The sequence below is a fragment of the Melanerpes formicivorus genome, unplaced genomic scaffold (assembly GCF_026170545.1).
Source record: "Melanerpes formicivorus ecotype bairdi unplaced genomic scaffold, bMelFor1.0.p_v2 SCAF_8, whole genome shotgun sequence".
NCBI lineage: Eukaryota > Metazoa > Chordata > Aves > Piciformes > Picidae > Melanerpes > Melanerpes formicivorus.
Genome location: NW_027142360.1, coordinates 21,494,174 through 21,510,904, shown reverse-complemented (window position 1 = coordinate 21,510,904; position 16,731 = coordinate 21,494,174). Strand labels below are relative to the sequence as shown.

Sequence of the window (16,731 nt, the reverse complement as noted above, 5' to 3'; positions counted from 1 at the left end):
AAAAGATAATTTAGCTAAACTATTTGTACTGTTTCCTAAAGCAAGGGCAATGACTTGGGTTTAGTCACCTTGTGCAGCAACATAGATGAGGTACGCCCAGAGCAGAAGTTCAAAGCAAAGCCTCAGATGCAGCCTCCCTAAGTAAGGTTAAAAAGATGGAAATACTGGAGGTAACAAGGACTACTCTCCACAGCTTGCTATTTTTCTCTTTCTGAAGCACAGAGTGAGTACAGCAACCTGCACACCAGTCTACTTCACACTGGCTACAGAGGTGAAAAAGCTCTGTGCCCTTTCTGTAATCTAACTGGGGTATATCCTTGAGCTTTTCAGGGAGTGTGAGTTTCTCTTTCCTTCCTCTTTTAAACCAGCATTTACCATTCCTATTTAAAACTTTAAAATCTGGCTGTGCAGCTTTGTGAAGTGCAGTCTTTTTTTGCCTGAAGGATTGGCTGCTGTTTCCTAGCACTGATTTTCTCCTTTGCTATCTGCTGGTAACCTTTGTAACGCCAAGAAAAGACCCCAAGCACTGCTACTGAACAGCTGTTGTGGAGAGTAAGACACCACATTTGTACCCTCTACCAGCAAACAGACTTGACCTGCTGCTTGACTTCCTGTGGTGCCCCTAACACAGATGGTTCAGCTTTCTCACCTTTGAAGTGAGTTTTGCTGTCTATGATGCAAGGATGGTACAGCTAGTGTTGCAAAGTAACAAGTTCAAAATAACTTTTATTAAGAAACCAGGAAGGCACAACAGTGTTTGCTTGCCGTGGATGACCTGAGTTAGCAGGGAATTTAATCCTACCTTTGGCTACTGCAAACAATTCAACTTTGCTTAGGTGTTTCACAACTAAGAGTAAAAAGTTTCTCCAGTCCTAGATTCAGCAATATTTAGTCGTTCTCCCCTTCACAGCAGGATTAAACAGACACAGCACCTACCTAAGACAACCAACATTTTAAGCAGATAGACATCAACCAGGGCTTCTCAGCCCTGCTCAGTGATCATTGAAGTATTTAGTTAAAGCATCCATGAGCTCCTGTTTCTTCCCCCAATCCTTCAACCCACAAAGCCTGCATGCATCCTTCAGAGCGGGTACAGTGAGCTTGCCCAGAGTGCCCTTCTGCACATGACACCGCAGCTCCTCTTCTGAGACTTCTACTTTGGGCCTCTTCTCAGCTTGACCATCAGAAGCTAGGAAGACAAATGTTACATTAACACAATTCTAAAGTTTCTCAATAAAAATACATCACTGGTTCTTACACTTATCACAGTTAATGGCCATTAACTCAGGATACTTTAACAGCTACCTACACACCCACAGACCTAGTTCCACTTTCTTTTAAGTAGGTGTCACTCACTACGTGTAGTAAGGCACGTAGTACTTCTTGATGAGTTTGAGATCACTCCTAAGTGTGGAACTTTGTGTTCTGATGGGAAGATCACCCCAAAAAAATCTTTCAAGACAGTAGAATGCAAGGATTCCTTGGGAAGCTCAGCCAACTGACACTCTCACTTCATGCAGTTTCAGACTTCAGCATTATTTAGATGTTTAGCCCTAACTATGCTCATCTTGGACTTGCTAAACAGCCCGTGCCTAAAAGTCTGCTTCCTCACCAACACAAACTGAAAGCATGAACAATTTTACTACTCTGTTGCAAAACCCAAAGTTATTAAATAAGAAAGCTTTAAAAACAAATAATATTTTGCAGTCATTTACCTGCATTGCTTCCTACACTTCATTGTGCAACTCCTCATTCCAACAATACTCCAAGTGGATACCGCAGTATCCTCTACTCCCTAAGAATCATCACTGGATATAAATCCACTTTGTTGTGGAGATGAGTGAAGAGAGTTGTTGCACAGGTGGCTTGTTCAAACCATCAGACAGATACTTCTCAACAGAGACACCATATTGTATGCCTGCACCATCATTTCTTACTTTGTTTTCGCTTGACAGCCTTCCCATCAGGATTGTAGTCAGGGGGATAAACCAGCTGCTTAAACTCCTCCACCAGGCTGCCCAGCCTACGGTTCATCTCTTCCACCTTTGGCACTGTCAAAAGACAAAGATTTGCCCTCTCAAAACCAGAGTAATCACTGGAAAAATCTAAATGAGGTGCTGCTGTAATAACTAGCATGCAAGCATGTAGCAAGCATGTAGCAAGCATGCAAAAAGCTGTGGTATGATATTCACAAATGAGAAATTTACAGCTCTTGGTAACATCAGCAGTTTGTACTATGATGTGTAATGGACTTGCACATACTCCTGATCAGGAACAAAAATGACATGGTGGAAGTGATGTAGATCTCCTACCTAGCTGGACTGTTACTCAGGTCTCACCTCAGACATTTCATAGTTTCATAGTTTCATTCAGGGTTGGAAGGGACCACAAGGATCATCTAGTTCCAACCCCCCTGCCATGGGCAGGGACACCCCACACTAGATCAGGCTGGCCAGAGCCTCGTCCAGCCTGGGCTTAAACACCTCCAGGGACGGGGCCTCGACCACCTCCCTGGACAACACATTCCAGGGTTTCACCCCTCTCATGGTGAAGAACCTCCTCCTCACATCCAGCCTGAATCTCCCCACCTCCAGCTTCATTCCATTCCCCCTAGTAGTGACACACTACCTGAGATCCTGAGAAGTCCTTCCCCAGCCTTCCTGTAGGCCCCCTTCAGATACTGGAAGGCCACAATGAGGTCACCTCGGAGCCTTCTCTTCTGCAGACTGAACAGCCCCAACTCCTTCAGTCTGTCCTCATAGGAGAGGTGCTCCAGCCCTCTGATCATCCTCGTGGCCCTTCTCTGGACACGCTCCAGCACCTCCACATCCCTCTTGTAGTAGGGGCTCCAGAACTGGACACAGTACTCCAGGTGGGGTCTCACCAGGGCTGAGTAGAGGGGGAGGATCACCTCCCTCGACCTGCTAGCCACACTTCTGATGCAGCCCAGGATCTGATTGGCTTTGCGGGCTGCAAGTGCACATTGAGAGCTCATGTTGAGCTTTTTGTCCACCAGCACCCCCAAGTCTCTCTCCTCAGGGCTACTTTCCAGCCAGTCACTGCCCAGCCTGTATCTGTGCCTGGGATTGCCTCGACCCAGATGCAGGACCCTGCACTTGCTCTTATTGAACTTCATGAGGTTGGCCTGTGCCCACCTCTCCAGCCTGTCAAGGTCCCTCTGGATGGCCTCCCTTCCCTCCAGCGTGTCTGCTGCACCACACAGCTTGGTGTCATCAGCAAACTTGCTGAAGGTGCACTCAATGCCACTGTCCATGTCACTGACAAAGATGTTGAATAAGACAGGTCCCAGGACTGATCCCTGAGGGACTCTGCTTGTCACTGGCCTCCACTGGGACATGGAGCCATTGACTGCCACTCTTTGGGTGCGGCCATCAAGCCAGTTCCTTATACATCTTGTGGTCCACCCATCAAACCCATCCATCTAGTGGTCCACCCATCAAACCCATTAAAATACAAGATGTTGCTATCTAAGAATGGGAGTAGTTTGAGCCAGAACAGCTTGTTTCTGTAATGTGTTATTATGTGTTAGGTATCACTTCAGAAGAGACAAATGGTCACTCTAACACTACTCCTGGAGCACAACATGTATTTGGGACAGTTTTCTGTCCCTTGGCAAGATATTCTGATAGAGGACACCCTCACAGCCACGAGGTGGCGGCATTGCCTGCTAGCACAATAAACGCTAAGGAGTTTTTAATTAGACTCTTGAGAGGAATTTCAGAAGATTTGTCATCACAGACAAAAATGTGATTCAGTTTAAATTGTGGAGGGCAAAGTGATTATTTTTTTCCCCTTTATCTTAGAATTGACAGCATTAGAAAATAAGGTCTCAATATTTCAAAATAGACATATCCAGAATTCTGCATCTTGGAACTGCATGCACTGAAATATTTGTTCAAGGACATTTGTAGTAGCACGTGTCTGACTTAGAACAAAGTCAAGAATCCCCTACCCCACCTCCCCTTTGCACCCACCAATAATTCTCACTTGTAAGATCTTCAGCTTGTTCTGGTTCCATCATATCCAGAGCCAAAGCTTCCAGATTCCTGAAGTGCTGCTGCAAAACTGGGTTCTCAAAGCCGTCAGTCCTGTCAAGAGCCCCCAGAATGTTAATGCATACTGCCAAGACGACAGACAAAACACACAAGGTCTACCACCAACTTATTCCAAAGTAAAAGGTCCCTCTTTCCCACACAACGATCCACCTTAGTGGAAGACCTGCTTTTCCTCTTTCCAACTGCCCTGCTGAACCACTATCCTGTCATGCACCAAGCGCATCAGAACACTGTGTGAGACAGAGACAGTGGCATTCTGCTATCTGAACAGCTATGCTACTTTCCACATACCTAGGAGGAAAAAAAATCTCCCATAAATCAGTCATATAATCATTAAGGTTAGAAAAGACCATTAAGATCATTGAGTCCAACCATAACCCAGCTACAATGACCACTAAACCACAGCCTGAAGTGCCACATCTAAGTGCTTCTTGAACACCTCCAGGGGTGGTGACTCCACCACCTCCCTGGGCAGCCTGTTTCAATGCCTGACCACTCTCAAGAAAGAAATTTTTCCTAACATTCAACCTAAATTTCTCCTGGCACAACTTAAGCCTACTTCCTGTCATCTTATTGCCCATTACGTGGGAGAAGAGACCAACAGCAGCCTCACTACAACCTCCTTTCAGGTAGTTGTAGAGAGCAACAAGGTCTCCCCTTAGCCTTCTCTAAACAGCCCCAGCTGCTCCTTGTAGGACACCCTCCAAACCCCTCCCCAGCCTCATTGCTCTTCTCTGGACACCCTTCCAACCCCTAATGTTCTGTGATCCTGTGACCAATGTTTTTCTTTCTTCCCCTGTATGCTATCTCCATTGGAATGTGTTGCCCAGGGAGGTGGTGGAGTCACCATCCCTGGAGATGTTCAAAAAGGGATTGGACATGGCACTTGAAGCCATGGTTTAGTAGTCATGAGGTCTTGGGTGACAGGTTGGACTTGCCAATGGCATCCTGGCCTGCATCAGAAATAGTGTGGCCAGCAGGAGCAGGGAAGTCATTGTGCTCCTGTACTTGGCACTGCTTAGGCCACACCTTGAGTACTGTGTCCAGTTCTGGGCCCCTCAATTGAAGAAGGACATTGAGACTCTTGAACATGTCCAGAGAAGAGCAACGAGGCTGGGGAGAGGCCTTGAGCACAGCCCTGTGAGAAGAGGCTGAGGAAGCTGGAATTGTTTAGCCTGGAGAAGAGGAGGCTCAGAGGAGACCTTATTGCTGTCTACAACTACCTGAAGGGAGGTTGTAGCTAGAAGGGGTTTGGAATTTACTCCCAGGCAACCAGCACCAGAACAATAGGACTCAGTCTCAAGCTGCACCAGGGGAAGTTTAGGCGGGAGGTAAGGAGAAAGTTCTTCACAGAGGGAGTTGTTAGCTGTTGGAATGGGCTGCCCAGGGAGGTGGTGGAGTCACCATCCCTGGAGGTGTTCAAAAAGGGACTGGTCTTGGTGCCATGGTTTAGTAGCCATGAGGTCTTGGGTGACAGGTTGGACTTGATGATCTTTATGGTCTTTTCCAACCTTACCGATTCTACAATTCTACCCCTGTGTACCTGTACTTGAACCGGAGCTTCTGAATGATTTCCTTCATTTTGTCCACCTGCTCCTGACTGGCTGGCACCTTCTCTGTACAATCCACCTTCCGTTTGTCATCTGCGTAGGGTAAGAAAACAACGTGGAAACCTGCACAGAAAAGAGGAAGCAAGAGAACAGCTATTCAGAACCATGGCCTCAAAACAATAATGTAGAGTAGAGTAGAACAGACCAGAGCAGACTTTCAAGATCATGAAGTCCAACCTATCACCCCACACCATCTAATCAACTAAACCCTGGCACCAAGTGCCATGGAAAGATCAAGATGCTTATTTAGGTCTGAGGACTCCAAAGCCAGATGTTTTGATGTAAACAACAGCAATCCATAGTATTTCCCAGTCCCTACATTATGATCCTCAATCCCAGTGCCAGTGTCTATAACCAACACCACCAAAAGTTTTCAGAAAGATTCAAACTAAATGCACAGCTTATTCATGACTTGCGTTTTATACAGATGATCAGCTCACTCACCTTCTCCATCTCTTCTTGGAGATGAACTGGAAAAAAATCCTTGTTTGAAAATGAAGTAAATGCCTGTGTTTTTCTGAAAGGCTTTCTTTCCCCTGTACACAAGCAATGTTACTTTCCTACTTTCTCCTAGAAAAGGACTTTTTCAGTTAAAGAGGTGAGAAAATGCAAAAGAGCAAGGGTCTGCCTTTGCTCCTTAATCATTCCCTACTCAGCTGAAAAGGTGTGAGGTCCAGGATATGAGATTATTTATGTAACACTTTAAAATGCATCCAAGGATGCACTAAAATCCAGGGAAGCACATTTTTTCCAGTCAGCAAACAGAATTTAAAAGCTTTCAGTATTCAGTATTCCTAAGGTTGGAAGGGACCTCAAAGATCATCGAGTCCAACCTGTCGCCACAGACCTCACGACTAGAGTAGGGAGGACACTACTGCCCACTGCAGGCTTGAAAATGTTTAGGTCAGTTACTTGTATCCACTAAAAAAAAAAGAGGTAGAAAGCAAGGAAAATACTGTAGCCATGTAATATCTAAGCAAGCATTGAGGCAACTGGAGTTTTAAAAACAGATTTAACACCAGATGCTTACAAAGACAAAACTGAAGAAAGAGATGTTGGAAAGCACTCTCTTCAGTTTTAAGGCAAGCAGCACCAAGAATGTTTTCACACAATACAGGATGCTAGTATGCTGACTGCACCCAACCATGCAGGGAAAGACAGCTTCTCTTCCCATACCTGGAGGGGTTATCTGCACTTTCTGCTCATCCAGCTCTTCCTCCTGGGGAACCAGGGCCACAAAGCGAGGGGGAGTGTTCCGGCGGGCGGTGTATCTGCACAGTGCCATCACCTCCCTCTCCAAGCATTTCATCAGTAAGGCATTAAACAGCGTTGTACTCCCTGCAAAGGAAAGACTGTCTTGGTCAGATGGACAGCTCTACTCCAGAGAGTCAAACAGAGAGCTACCAGGATGATTGAGGGACTGGAGCATGAGGAGAAGCTGAGATCCCTGTGGCTTTTCAGTCTGGAGAAGAGAAGACTGAGAGGAGACTTACTAAATGTTTATAAATATCCGAGAGCTGGGGGTCAGGAGGGAGGGGACAGGCTCTGCTCAGTTGCACCCTGTGATAGGACAAGGGGCAATGGATATAAACTACAGCACAGGAGGCTCCACCTCAACATGAGGAGGAACAACTTCACTGTGAGTGCCACAGAACGCTGGAACAGGCTCCCCAGAGAGGTTATGGAGTCTCCTTCTCTGGAGACTTTCAAGACCCATCTGGATGTGTTCCTGTGAGACCTGTGCTAGATTCTATGGTCCTGCTCTGACAGGGGGGGTTGGACTCGATCTCCAGAGGTCCATATAAACACCTAACATCCTGTGAACCCTAGATAACAGGTTATAAAAACTGTGTCTTCTCTGAAGTGCCTGCAACACAGCAGAAGTAAAGAGCAACTTTTGGAAGGGGAAACCCTTGAAAGCAACAATGTTAGTGCCTCTTCGGATCACAGCACCGAGTGTTCTAGTGAAAGAAATTAAATCACCAGCATCTGAGCAACTAAATAAAGGTGAAAAATTGTAAACAGGTCTCTGCAAAGCCTCTTTCTGGACTGGTGGGACATCATAGTGGGAGCACAGAACCTTTTGCAGAAATAACACTCTAAGAACTCTGGCTGCAGTATTCCTCTCGAGGCAGACATTTGCTCTGTATATTACCAGATACAGTGGTCAGGAAAAGACTGACAGCTAAGTAAGGTGTTTGATTCAGGCAACTGCTAAGCTGGAGAAGCAAAAGTAAAATCTTTAGTTAAGACACTGCAAAGCATCTGGTCATAATTCAGCCCTCTTTATTCACTGGTAGATTGAGGAGCTACAGTTTTTTTCTTTACTGTGGCAGCTTGGGATAGATTAATACTGTATTTCTGGGTAAGCAGACTTACATAAACAGATAAAAATGAGAGAAAAAGCAGTGCTAAGCATCCTCACCTTCCCTACTTACAGTGCTATTAATTCAACCAATCTTTCAAAGCATTATGTTTCCACTCCTAGCTGATAGGGACTTAAAATCAGCAATTACATTCACTCATTTATGGTTTGGGTTTTGTTTGCTTTATATAACCACCTTCCTGTCAGGTACTAGGATCCTTTACTTTCAGGAAGGACAAAACCAACTATTTTGAGACTGTATCTGCATGGGTGATTAGCTGCTTGCCCTGACAAATGAAACATGAAGTCTCAGCAGCAGTTCTGCTATTGAAGAAAAAAAAACAACAGCAGCAGAGAGGGTTAGTGTGAGCTGCCCAGGGAGCTGGTAGAGTCATCAACCCTGGATGTGTTTCAAGCTGGTTTAGATGTGGTGATTGGGGATATGATTTAGGGGTGACTCTTGTAGAGTAGGGTCAATGGTTGGACTTGGTGATCCTGAGGGTCTTTTCCAACCTGAATGTTTCTGTGATTCTACACTTTTCAGTATCAGCAAGTTTTTAAGTTAGGCTTTACACTCAATGATCCCCACTTAAACACACTATGAATCAGCTGATTACCCTGATGCAAAGTGGTGAATCGTCTCTTGCCATCATTACTTACCACTTATTAGGGATTCCTCAGGATAGATGAACTGGGAGAGCCTGATGTGGTGGTGATGTTTAAGCATTGAAAGGGGTTTGAAGCCAATCAGAAACAAGCCTGGAGGATCGAACCGTTTTAATTCTTCTGTCTCCTCTTTCTCCAGCACGATCTGGCGGTTTCCATAGGTCTAAACCAGGGAAGAGCAGACACTAGGCTTGCTAGCACAAAAAAAGTGTGGGGGTGGTGGGGATGGGAGGCAGGAAAAGGACTCAGTTCGTGTCTGTCACTACTGAAAAGAGGGTTACAGGCAAGACAGAGCAAACTCTCATCATTTAGTGCACACTGAAACAGCAAGTCACAATCTACAACCACTATCCCACAGGAAATTCCAGCAGGACATTAGCAAAACGCACTTTCCCAAGACAATGGTTGAGCCATGGCACAGAGGAGCTGCCACATCTCACCCTTGGGAGTTCTTCAGAGCTGTTCCAAGCAAACTGTGAGTAACCAGATCTGGTTTAAAGAGTCTTGCCTGATTCTAAACTTGCTTCAGCATATCACTTACCTAGTCCTGGCAGAAACAGTGACCGAGAAACAACACTTTTGACCCATCACTCATACGTCACAAAAATCAAAGCTTACTGTAGTCCAGCTGCTGAAGGTTTGTATCAGGATTTAAAGCTCAGCTTACTCTTCATCACCTGTATTTACTTTCCAGTATAAGTAAACTTAGTATTGAATCTTAAGACAATAATTTTAGGAGCCTCTGGCATGGAACAACACAGAGAGCACTTGTGACAAAACACCTAGCAACTGCATATCCTGCTTTGAAATAAGGGTGTGCCTGAACAGAATGTGACATTCAATCATCAGCCAAACTATCAAGCAGGAAGGCAAAGCAAAGAACAAAATAATAAACCCCAAAGATAATATGCCCTTTTTTTGGTTGTTTGAAAAGATCTCCAACCTGCCCCCACTCCATGACTCACATTTGTATGTTTAATAAAAATGACCAAAATCTGCCCAAAAGAAAACATCAGCAAAGAATGCACAAGGCCATGTAAGGTCAGGCTGTGGCAACCTAGTTCTGCCTTACAGAAAGAAATGACCTGTGTTCCTAAGGGCACTTCTACTAGCAGCTCTGCTTTCCCTTGACAGCCATGGCAGAGAAACTACCCAGTCTCACTCTGTGTAGTTTACAAAGTGACCAGGCTGCCCCCAGGGACATATGGATGTAAATATTTCTGCATCTGATCTTGACAGTGAAATCCAAACAAAAGCAGCAAGAGAATCAGCATCTCACACAGACAGATCACAGAGAGAGGAAACAGCAGGAAGATGGTCAGTACCTTACCTGAGCCCTTTTGGTGTCACTAGGCAGGAGCAAACTGCCTGTTTGGCTACTGAAGGTCCTTGTCTTTGTTTTAACTGGTTCATTAGTTTCCCGATAAAGCTTCACTGGGTATGGCTTGTAAGCTTTTTGAATAAGGTTGTAAACAGCAACAGAAAGCGACAGATCTTTGCTCAGATACAGATTTAACCTGTGTAAATAGGCAGATAAAGACTTGAGACTTCTAAAACACAGAAATCACTTTTGCAGAAGTCATCTCCTCAGATAAATTACTTTCTCTGCCCTTCTCTTACTCTCCTCCCCACAAATCACACCTATCTCTGGAAACATACAATGACTTGCATCACAATCTCACTTGTATAAAAACATCCTTGCAATGCTGTCACTTCTGGCCATACAAATGATTTAAACACAAATAATTTACCTTATTTCTTTCACCTTTTTTTTTTTTTTTTCCCCCCAGTCTGGAGCTATGCTCAAGCAGAGGACAGGACAAGTTCACATTTGGGCACCTTATCTGTGCTTAATGCAATGTGACCTCTGAATTCACACAGCTGTTCAGGCTGAAGGCAAAATTCCCCAGAAGAATCACAGAATGTTAGGGGTTGGAAGGAACCCCCTGAGATCACCCAGTACAAGCCCCCTGCCAAAGCAGGATCACCTCAGACAGGCCTTACAGGAACACATCCAGGTGGGTTCTGAAAGTCTATAGAGAAGGAGGCTCTGCAAGCACTCTGAGAAGCCTGTTCCAGTGCTCCATCACCCTCACCAATTAATACCATGATTTAATAAAACAGATAAGCCTGGAGAGCAGGAGACTCAGGGGTGACCTTATTGCTGTCTACAACTACCTGAAGGGGGGTTGCAGACAGGCAGAGGTTGGTCTCTTTTCCCAGGCTACCAGCACCAGAACAAGAGGACACAGTCTCAGGCTGCGCCAGGGGAAGTTCAGGCTGGAGGTCAGGAGGAAGTTTTACACAGAGAGAGTGATTGCCCACTGGAATGGGCTGCCCGGGGAGGTGGTGGAGTCACCATCACTGGAGGTGTTCAGGAGGAGACTTGACAGGGTGCTTGGTTGCATGGGTTAGTTGATTAGGTGGTGTTGGATGATAGGTTGGACGGGATGATCTTGAAGGTCTCTTCCAACCTGGTTTATTCTATTCTATTCTATCATCAAAAATTAGAGAAAAATTCAGAAGCAAAGGTTTAAACCTGGAGATAATCTTCAAGTTCTGAGAGCAGAACGGTGACACGTCCTCTCCTCTAAGAGGTATCCCTGGTACAGGATTCTTCCTCCTCAAGGATCAGAAAACTCGAGAAACATTCCCACAGGAGGAAAATAAAGCTGTGAGCAGAAGCTCAAATGTCAGTGCCAACAGCTCTGGTTAGGATTATCTCTTCTTTTTAATATATATTAAAAAAACCCACTAGACTGTGAAGTTCATTCCCTAACTATGCTTCCACACCATTCTGCCACAAACACCCTCATTAAAAAACCCAACTGCTACGGAGTATGTGGCTCCAAAAATACTTTCTATCTGCTTTGTCAAGATCCCTTTAATCTCTTTGTAAGTATCTCTAATCTTTCAGTGGGTGACCAGAAATATCAAGGCTATGTGAACTCACACCAAGTGCTTAGACAGACTGACCACAAACAAAAATTTCGTAACAGACCAAAATCCCTACCAGTAACAACGAGCAGAATTTTTTCTATGTCAGCACTAGTAAGAAAAACCTCCTTTCAATCAGATTTCACTAGAAACTACCATTTTAGAGGCTGCACATTTTTTTGGAAGTATTTTACATGGCAATAATGTCATTTTATGAGAAATTATCCTTTCTGGCTAAGATAAATCCTGGAGATGTCAGAGAGTGGGGAACAAGGAGACCTAGCTTCTTTCTCCGCTCTTCTCGTCCAGCAAGGACAAATATCATTGAAGCTACAGAAGTAACACCAATCTTGTCCTAAGAAGTTAAGATTGAGGAATGCAAGCACTGATGGCTTTACAGACCAAACATTCCAGAAGAGGAAGGTGAGATGCAGTCTAAAAGTAACACCAGGTGCCTCCATGAAATGAAATACAACCAGGCACCAACCTGACCATAGCCCGTTTTTTTGTCTGCTTTGCTCGTACTTTCTTCATGAGATGTTCCAGTTTCTCTGACTCCTTAGGCTGGATCCCAAGGTCCTCATCCTCTGCTAAATTTATTATATCCCTGTAGAACAAAGAGATATCAAATCCTCCAGGCTTCTTCAAATGCATCAAGTCCAGGATGATACCTAGGAAACAAAATAAGACAGGAGGAGGATCACAGAAACTGCTTTGTTTTCGCATCAGCTTGTTTCTCAGCACTCTCAGATTCCTCTAAGAATTTAAGCAAGAGTAAGCTCCAAGTTGTCATCTGTGCTTGATGTGAAAGCTCCTAGGGCAAGAGGCAAAATGCATGCATCAACTTCAGTCAAAGCAACATAGCATAGAAACCGTTTTTTCCCTAGTTAACCTGGACAATATTGCTTACAAAACAGCTCTGACAAGCTCCCAGGCAACCACAGAACAAGAGGACACAGTCTCAAGCTGCACCAGGGGAAGTTTAGGCTGGAGGTGAGGAGAAAGTTCTTCACAGAGAGAGTTGTTAGCCATTGGAATGGGCTGCCCAGGGAGGTGGTGGAGTCACTGTCCCTGGAGGTGTTCAAGAGGGGATTGGACGTGGCACTTGGTGCCATGGTTTAGTAGTCATGAGGTCTTGGGTGACAGGTTGGACTTGATGATCTTTGAGGTCTTTTCCAACCTTGTTGATTCTATGATTCAGGTATAGAGGGAAATAATGAGTTCAGAAATTCCCCCTTCCCATTTGCAAAGGCTAATGAATTAAAGAAGCCTCACAATTTCTAGATCCAGCACATCTGAGCTCCAAAAACACTTGTTATCTGAGCTACAGAGTTGAACCAATGAAGCACTTGCTCCCTTGTCTCTGAGGTCAGGTTGCTGTTCTTCAGCTGATTCAAAATGGAGATATTAATTAACTTAGTGTTATTGTTCCCTTCCTGGAAAATGTTGGACTAATGAAACAAAGCAGAGTTTGTTTTCCATGGGTTGTCTCAAGTTCTGATTTATGTTATCAGAGTAGAAAAAGAGATCTTAGACCATAAGGGTTAGTTGCTGGATAGCAGATTAGATAACAGCTTTTCTAATTTAGATTACAGAAAGAGTCCCCAGTTCAGACAATCTTACACTTTTCCCCCATCACAAACATGCAATGCAGTTAACATTTGCTGCAAGGGTGCAAAGACAAAACTCATCACCTGTGTCTCTCAGATCACCAGCTCTGGTCCTGGCCAGCTTGGCTTTAGCACTGTCATTGGCATGAGGGTCGTCCTCATTGGTGAAGAGCATGATCCTTTTGTGGCTCAGTCTGACTCGGACGTCACTGAAGAGATTAGAGCAGGCCCAAAGTGCTTCACCCAGTGAATAGTCAGCATTGTGGCCAAAGGTAGCATGGAAGAGTGCTTGTCCTTCATCTCCCCCGTACTGGTCCAGCTCCAGAACACGTTTTGCACCTAAGGGGGACAACAGCATTCCCATGCATTAGAAAGTACCACAAAACCCTTCTAAATATGCACTGAGGTTCCCTTGCAGCTGACACCTGAGCAATATCCCCTAACACCTCCGTGGCAGTTCCCTTCCACCACCTGGCTGAGAAAACTGTTCAGCATAGCCTAACATTTGCAACAACACAAGCTGGATGCTACCTGAAATCACCGACTCAGGCCAAGAGGACACAAAATGCCTTAACACCAAAGTGGAGCTCTTCTTATTGAAGGAGGGAAACAGGCAGGAATCAAAGTATTGCAAACCCTCTACAGTGAAGGGACAAGTAGGAAAGGACAGCTGTGCCACCAGAGAAAGGAGAAGAGCCTGAAATACATCCTACATCTCCACAACACGTTGAAGAGGTGGAGAATTCCTCCTGCTCCTAGCCACTCCTGTCAGATAGAATCAACCTAGAGGTCAGATGCAGCCCACAAACCACCAAGTGGAGCACAGCAATATTCAGGGCAGCTGTTGATGGCCTCTTTAAAGCTCTGCAGGTTATTCCAGCAAAACTACAACTCCTTTTCCCACCTATCTAACAACAGATTCTGTTTTCTCTCTTAACTGTACAAAGAGACACAATATTTCATTTTTCAGCTACTGCACTCTGCAGAGCTTCTTCCTTGGTCCTTCACTCAAATTCTACAGCACTTATGAAATCTCATCTGAAAGTGCCTTTCCCTCCCTTTACTATTTTATTTTCATTTTCCTCAGCTGCCATTTAATTAACAGCATATGTGTGCATAATTACATACTACATAGTGACTAACTGCTTTATCCACAGCATTCTGCTTTCCAGGGGCAGCAAATACACAATCCTCTTCCCTTTTAATAACACCCACCTTTCATCTGCACTGTCTTCATCAGCACAGCAAAGCTGCTGCCTCTAACACAGGAAAAAGGGCAAGTATGGAAGAAGAGGGGAAAAAAAGATGGAGCAAGAAGCCTAAGGTGCTTGCTGCCAGAAAAGGAAGAACCTAAGCCTGTCTGGACAGGTCCTCATCATAATTCATTCTGAAACTAGGACAAGGCATAGCTCTTTCAGGTGAACTCCATGTGTTATTAACCCTGTACCTCCTAGGTGAAAAAATTAAGCCAAACTTCCTCAGAGATACAGGCTGCTATTAAAAGCTAGTAGACAAAATCCTCCCACAAGACTCTCTGCTGTCAGTGAATTTGTCACCTCTACCATGCATTCTTCACACCCTCCCTACTGCCTTTCCCAGTCCAGCAACTAGGACTCACTACCAAGCAGATGCTAAGTAAGAAATCCTAAAGAGCTAAACCCAAGAACTGCAAAACAGGTTAAGCTATTGGACAACCTGTTCTACCTGATTCTGCTTGAGTGGGAGGGCTCAGGTGGTAGCACATAAGACCCTTAATGGGAAGGTCGTGAGTTCAAGCCTGCGGTGGGCAGCAGTGTCCTCCCTACTCTAGTCGTGAGGTCTGTGGTGACAGGTTGGACTTGATGATCTTTGAGGTCCCTTCCAACCTTAGGAATGCTGAATACTGAGAGGGGCAGAATCCCCTCTCTGTCCTACTGCTGTTTCTAAACACGAGTTGGACAAGATGACCTTCAGAAACCCCACCCAACCTGTGATGTTCTCCACCAGGTGGAACCTGTGGTGCCTTTGCATGTTGCATGCATTTTTCTGAAGTGCAGCAGACACATGATGAGCTTTCATGAGTGCTGCTGAGGTCCTCTTAGGTTTAGCAGACAGTAAGTGAACTACTTTGAAACAGGAGACATAGGAAAGGGATTTAAACCAGCTACAACAGAAAAAGCTAAGCTCCCACCCATTTTCTAAGCTTTCAATAAACTTCTAAAGCTACTCCCACCATCACCAACACATTTCAGTAGCAAGAATTTTGTTTATCTGATATCTCCCTGTTTTCAGAGAGATCAACTAGTCACAATGCTACTACACAGATTTCCTTACTCCACCTTTCTATATAACCTTAATATATCACTTCACTGCCTTTACCTGGGTTGTCCAGGTCCTGGAGAACATAGACATGCTTGAAATCTGCCGAGTTCTTGCCGTTTTCTGTGCCATAGAACACAACACTTAGCAGGTCTTTGTCACTGCTAATAATTTTGCTGGTATACACATTCCGGATGCACTGGGGGGAAAAATGCACACACACCAAAGTAGGAAGAAAAACAGCTGCAGCAGGGCTGCAAAAGTTTTCTCTCTGGCAATTCACAGTTTCTACACATAGACTGGCAAAGAGCTGAATATTCAGCTGAATTTCACCCAAATAAAGAATTTGGGGTCTTGTTTTTCAAGGTTTTTAATTTTTTTTTCCAGTATACAGCCTTAAATATTTTTCGTTAGCACTCCTTTTTTTTTCTTTTTATGAGCAAGGCCAACATAATAAACGTTTCTGAAACAAATCACCCTGAACTGGTCGGTTTGCTGGCTCATTCTGTAAAGGTTTCCCTCACCCAACTCTGGAGACGGCCTATCAGGCGTCCTCCCAAACGCACAGGCATTCAGCAGTCCCAGCTGCTTCCGTTCCACAGCGACCCTTACGGCGACACAACGGGCAGCGGGCAGCCCGGGGTCCGCAGCCGCGGAGGCGCCGGAGGCGATCCCCACCCGTTAGCGAAGCAGCCCGCCGATCTCTAAGCAGCCGTACCTGGATGGTCATCTCAAAGGGCGTCATTCCCTCCTCATCCGACTCAAACATGGCCTTGGAGGCGTCCACTAAGAAAATGAGGCTGTCCCGACCGGAGAACCTGTAGTCCCCTATGGAATTAGGGGAAACAGTTTTAACCGCGGCCTCCTCCGCACGCTGACCCTCGAGGGCAGTGAGCCCACGGTTGCAGTCCCTGTGAGAATGGTGGGCCCTTACCGACCGCCTCAGTCCCCTCCTGCTCCTGCTGCTCATCCTGCTCATCGTCCTCCGGCCCCTCGCTCCGGTAGTAGGACACCCACTCCGACATGGCTGCCGGCGCCCCGCTAACGGCCCCGGAAGCGCGCGCGGAGAGACAGCTTGCGCCCGAACCGGTCCCGCCGCCCACCTGCCCTGAACGTTCAACCAATCGGAGCGGCCAGTCCTCGGGGGACCCGCCTTCCATATTAACTCT

The 16,731-nt window shown here is 45.4% G+C and overlaps 1 protein-coding gene across 2 annotated transcripts; it reads right to left on the bottom strand.

The window, feature by feature from the left end:
* Positions 1-698: 698 nt before the first annotated feature.
* XRCC6 (X-ray repair cross complementing 6) lies at positions 699-16,647 on the bottom strand. 2 transcript variants are annotated; one of them, XM_068142562.1, is made up of 12 exons: positions 16,497-16,644; positions 16,281-16,390; positions 15,623-15,761; positions 13,349-13,603; positions 12,142-12,325; positions 10,048-10,234; positions 8,712-8,880; positions 6,863-7,024; positions 5,620-5,749; positions 4,009-4,109; positions 1,938-2,051; positions 699-1,189 (listed from the first exon to the last, which is right to left on the bottom strand). In XM_068142562.1, exons 1-12 carry the CDS (start codon positions 16,585-16,587, stop codon positions 993-995), a joined length of 1,839 nt encoding a protein of 612 aa, XP_067998663.1. In that variant the 5' UTR covers positions 16,588-16,644; the 3' UTR covers positions 699-992. The 2 variants fall into 2 exon arrangements, with proteins under 2 accessions (XP_067998663.1, XP_067998664.1); XM_068142563.1 differs by lacking the exon at positions 699-1,189 and having other exon boundaries at positions 1,944-2,051; positions 3,996-4,109; positions 16,497-16,647.
* Positions 16,648-16,731: the final 84 nt, after the last annotated feature.

Bases quoted from the DNA above. Each gene is read 5' to 3' on its own strand.
- XRCC6 (XM_068142562.1), bottom strand. From the start codon at position 16,587: ATGTCGGAGTGGGTGTCCTACTACCGGAGCGAGGGGCCGGAGGACGAT. The intron at 4,110-5,619 runs GTACACAGGGGT...GGCTCTTGACAG, and splicing joins AAGCTCCGGTTCAAGTACAG to GACTGACGGCTTTGAGAACC. The intron at 2,052-4,008 runs GTGAGAATTATT...GTCTTTTGACAG, and splicing joins ACAAGCTGAAGATCTTACAA to TGCCAAAGGTGGAAGAGATG.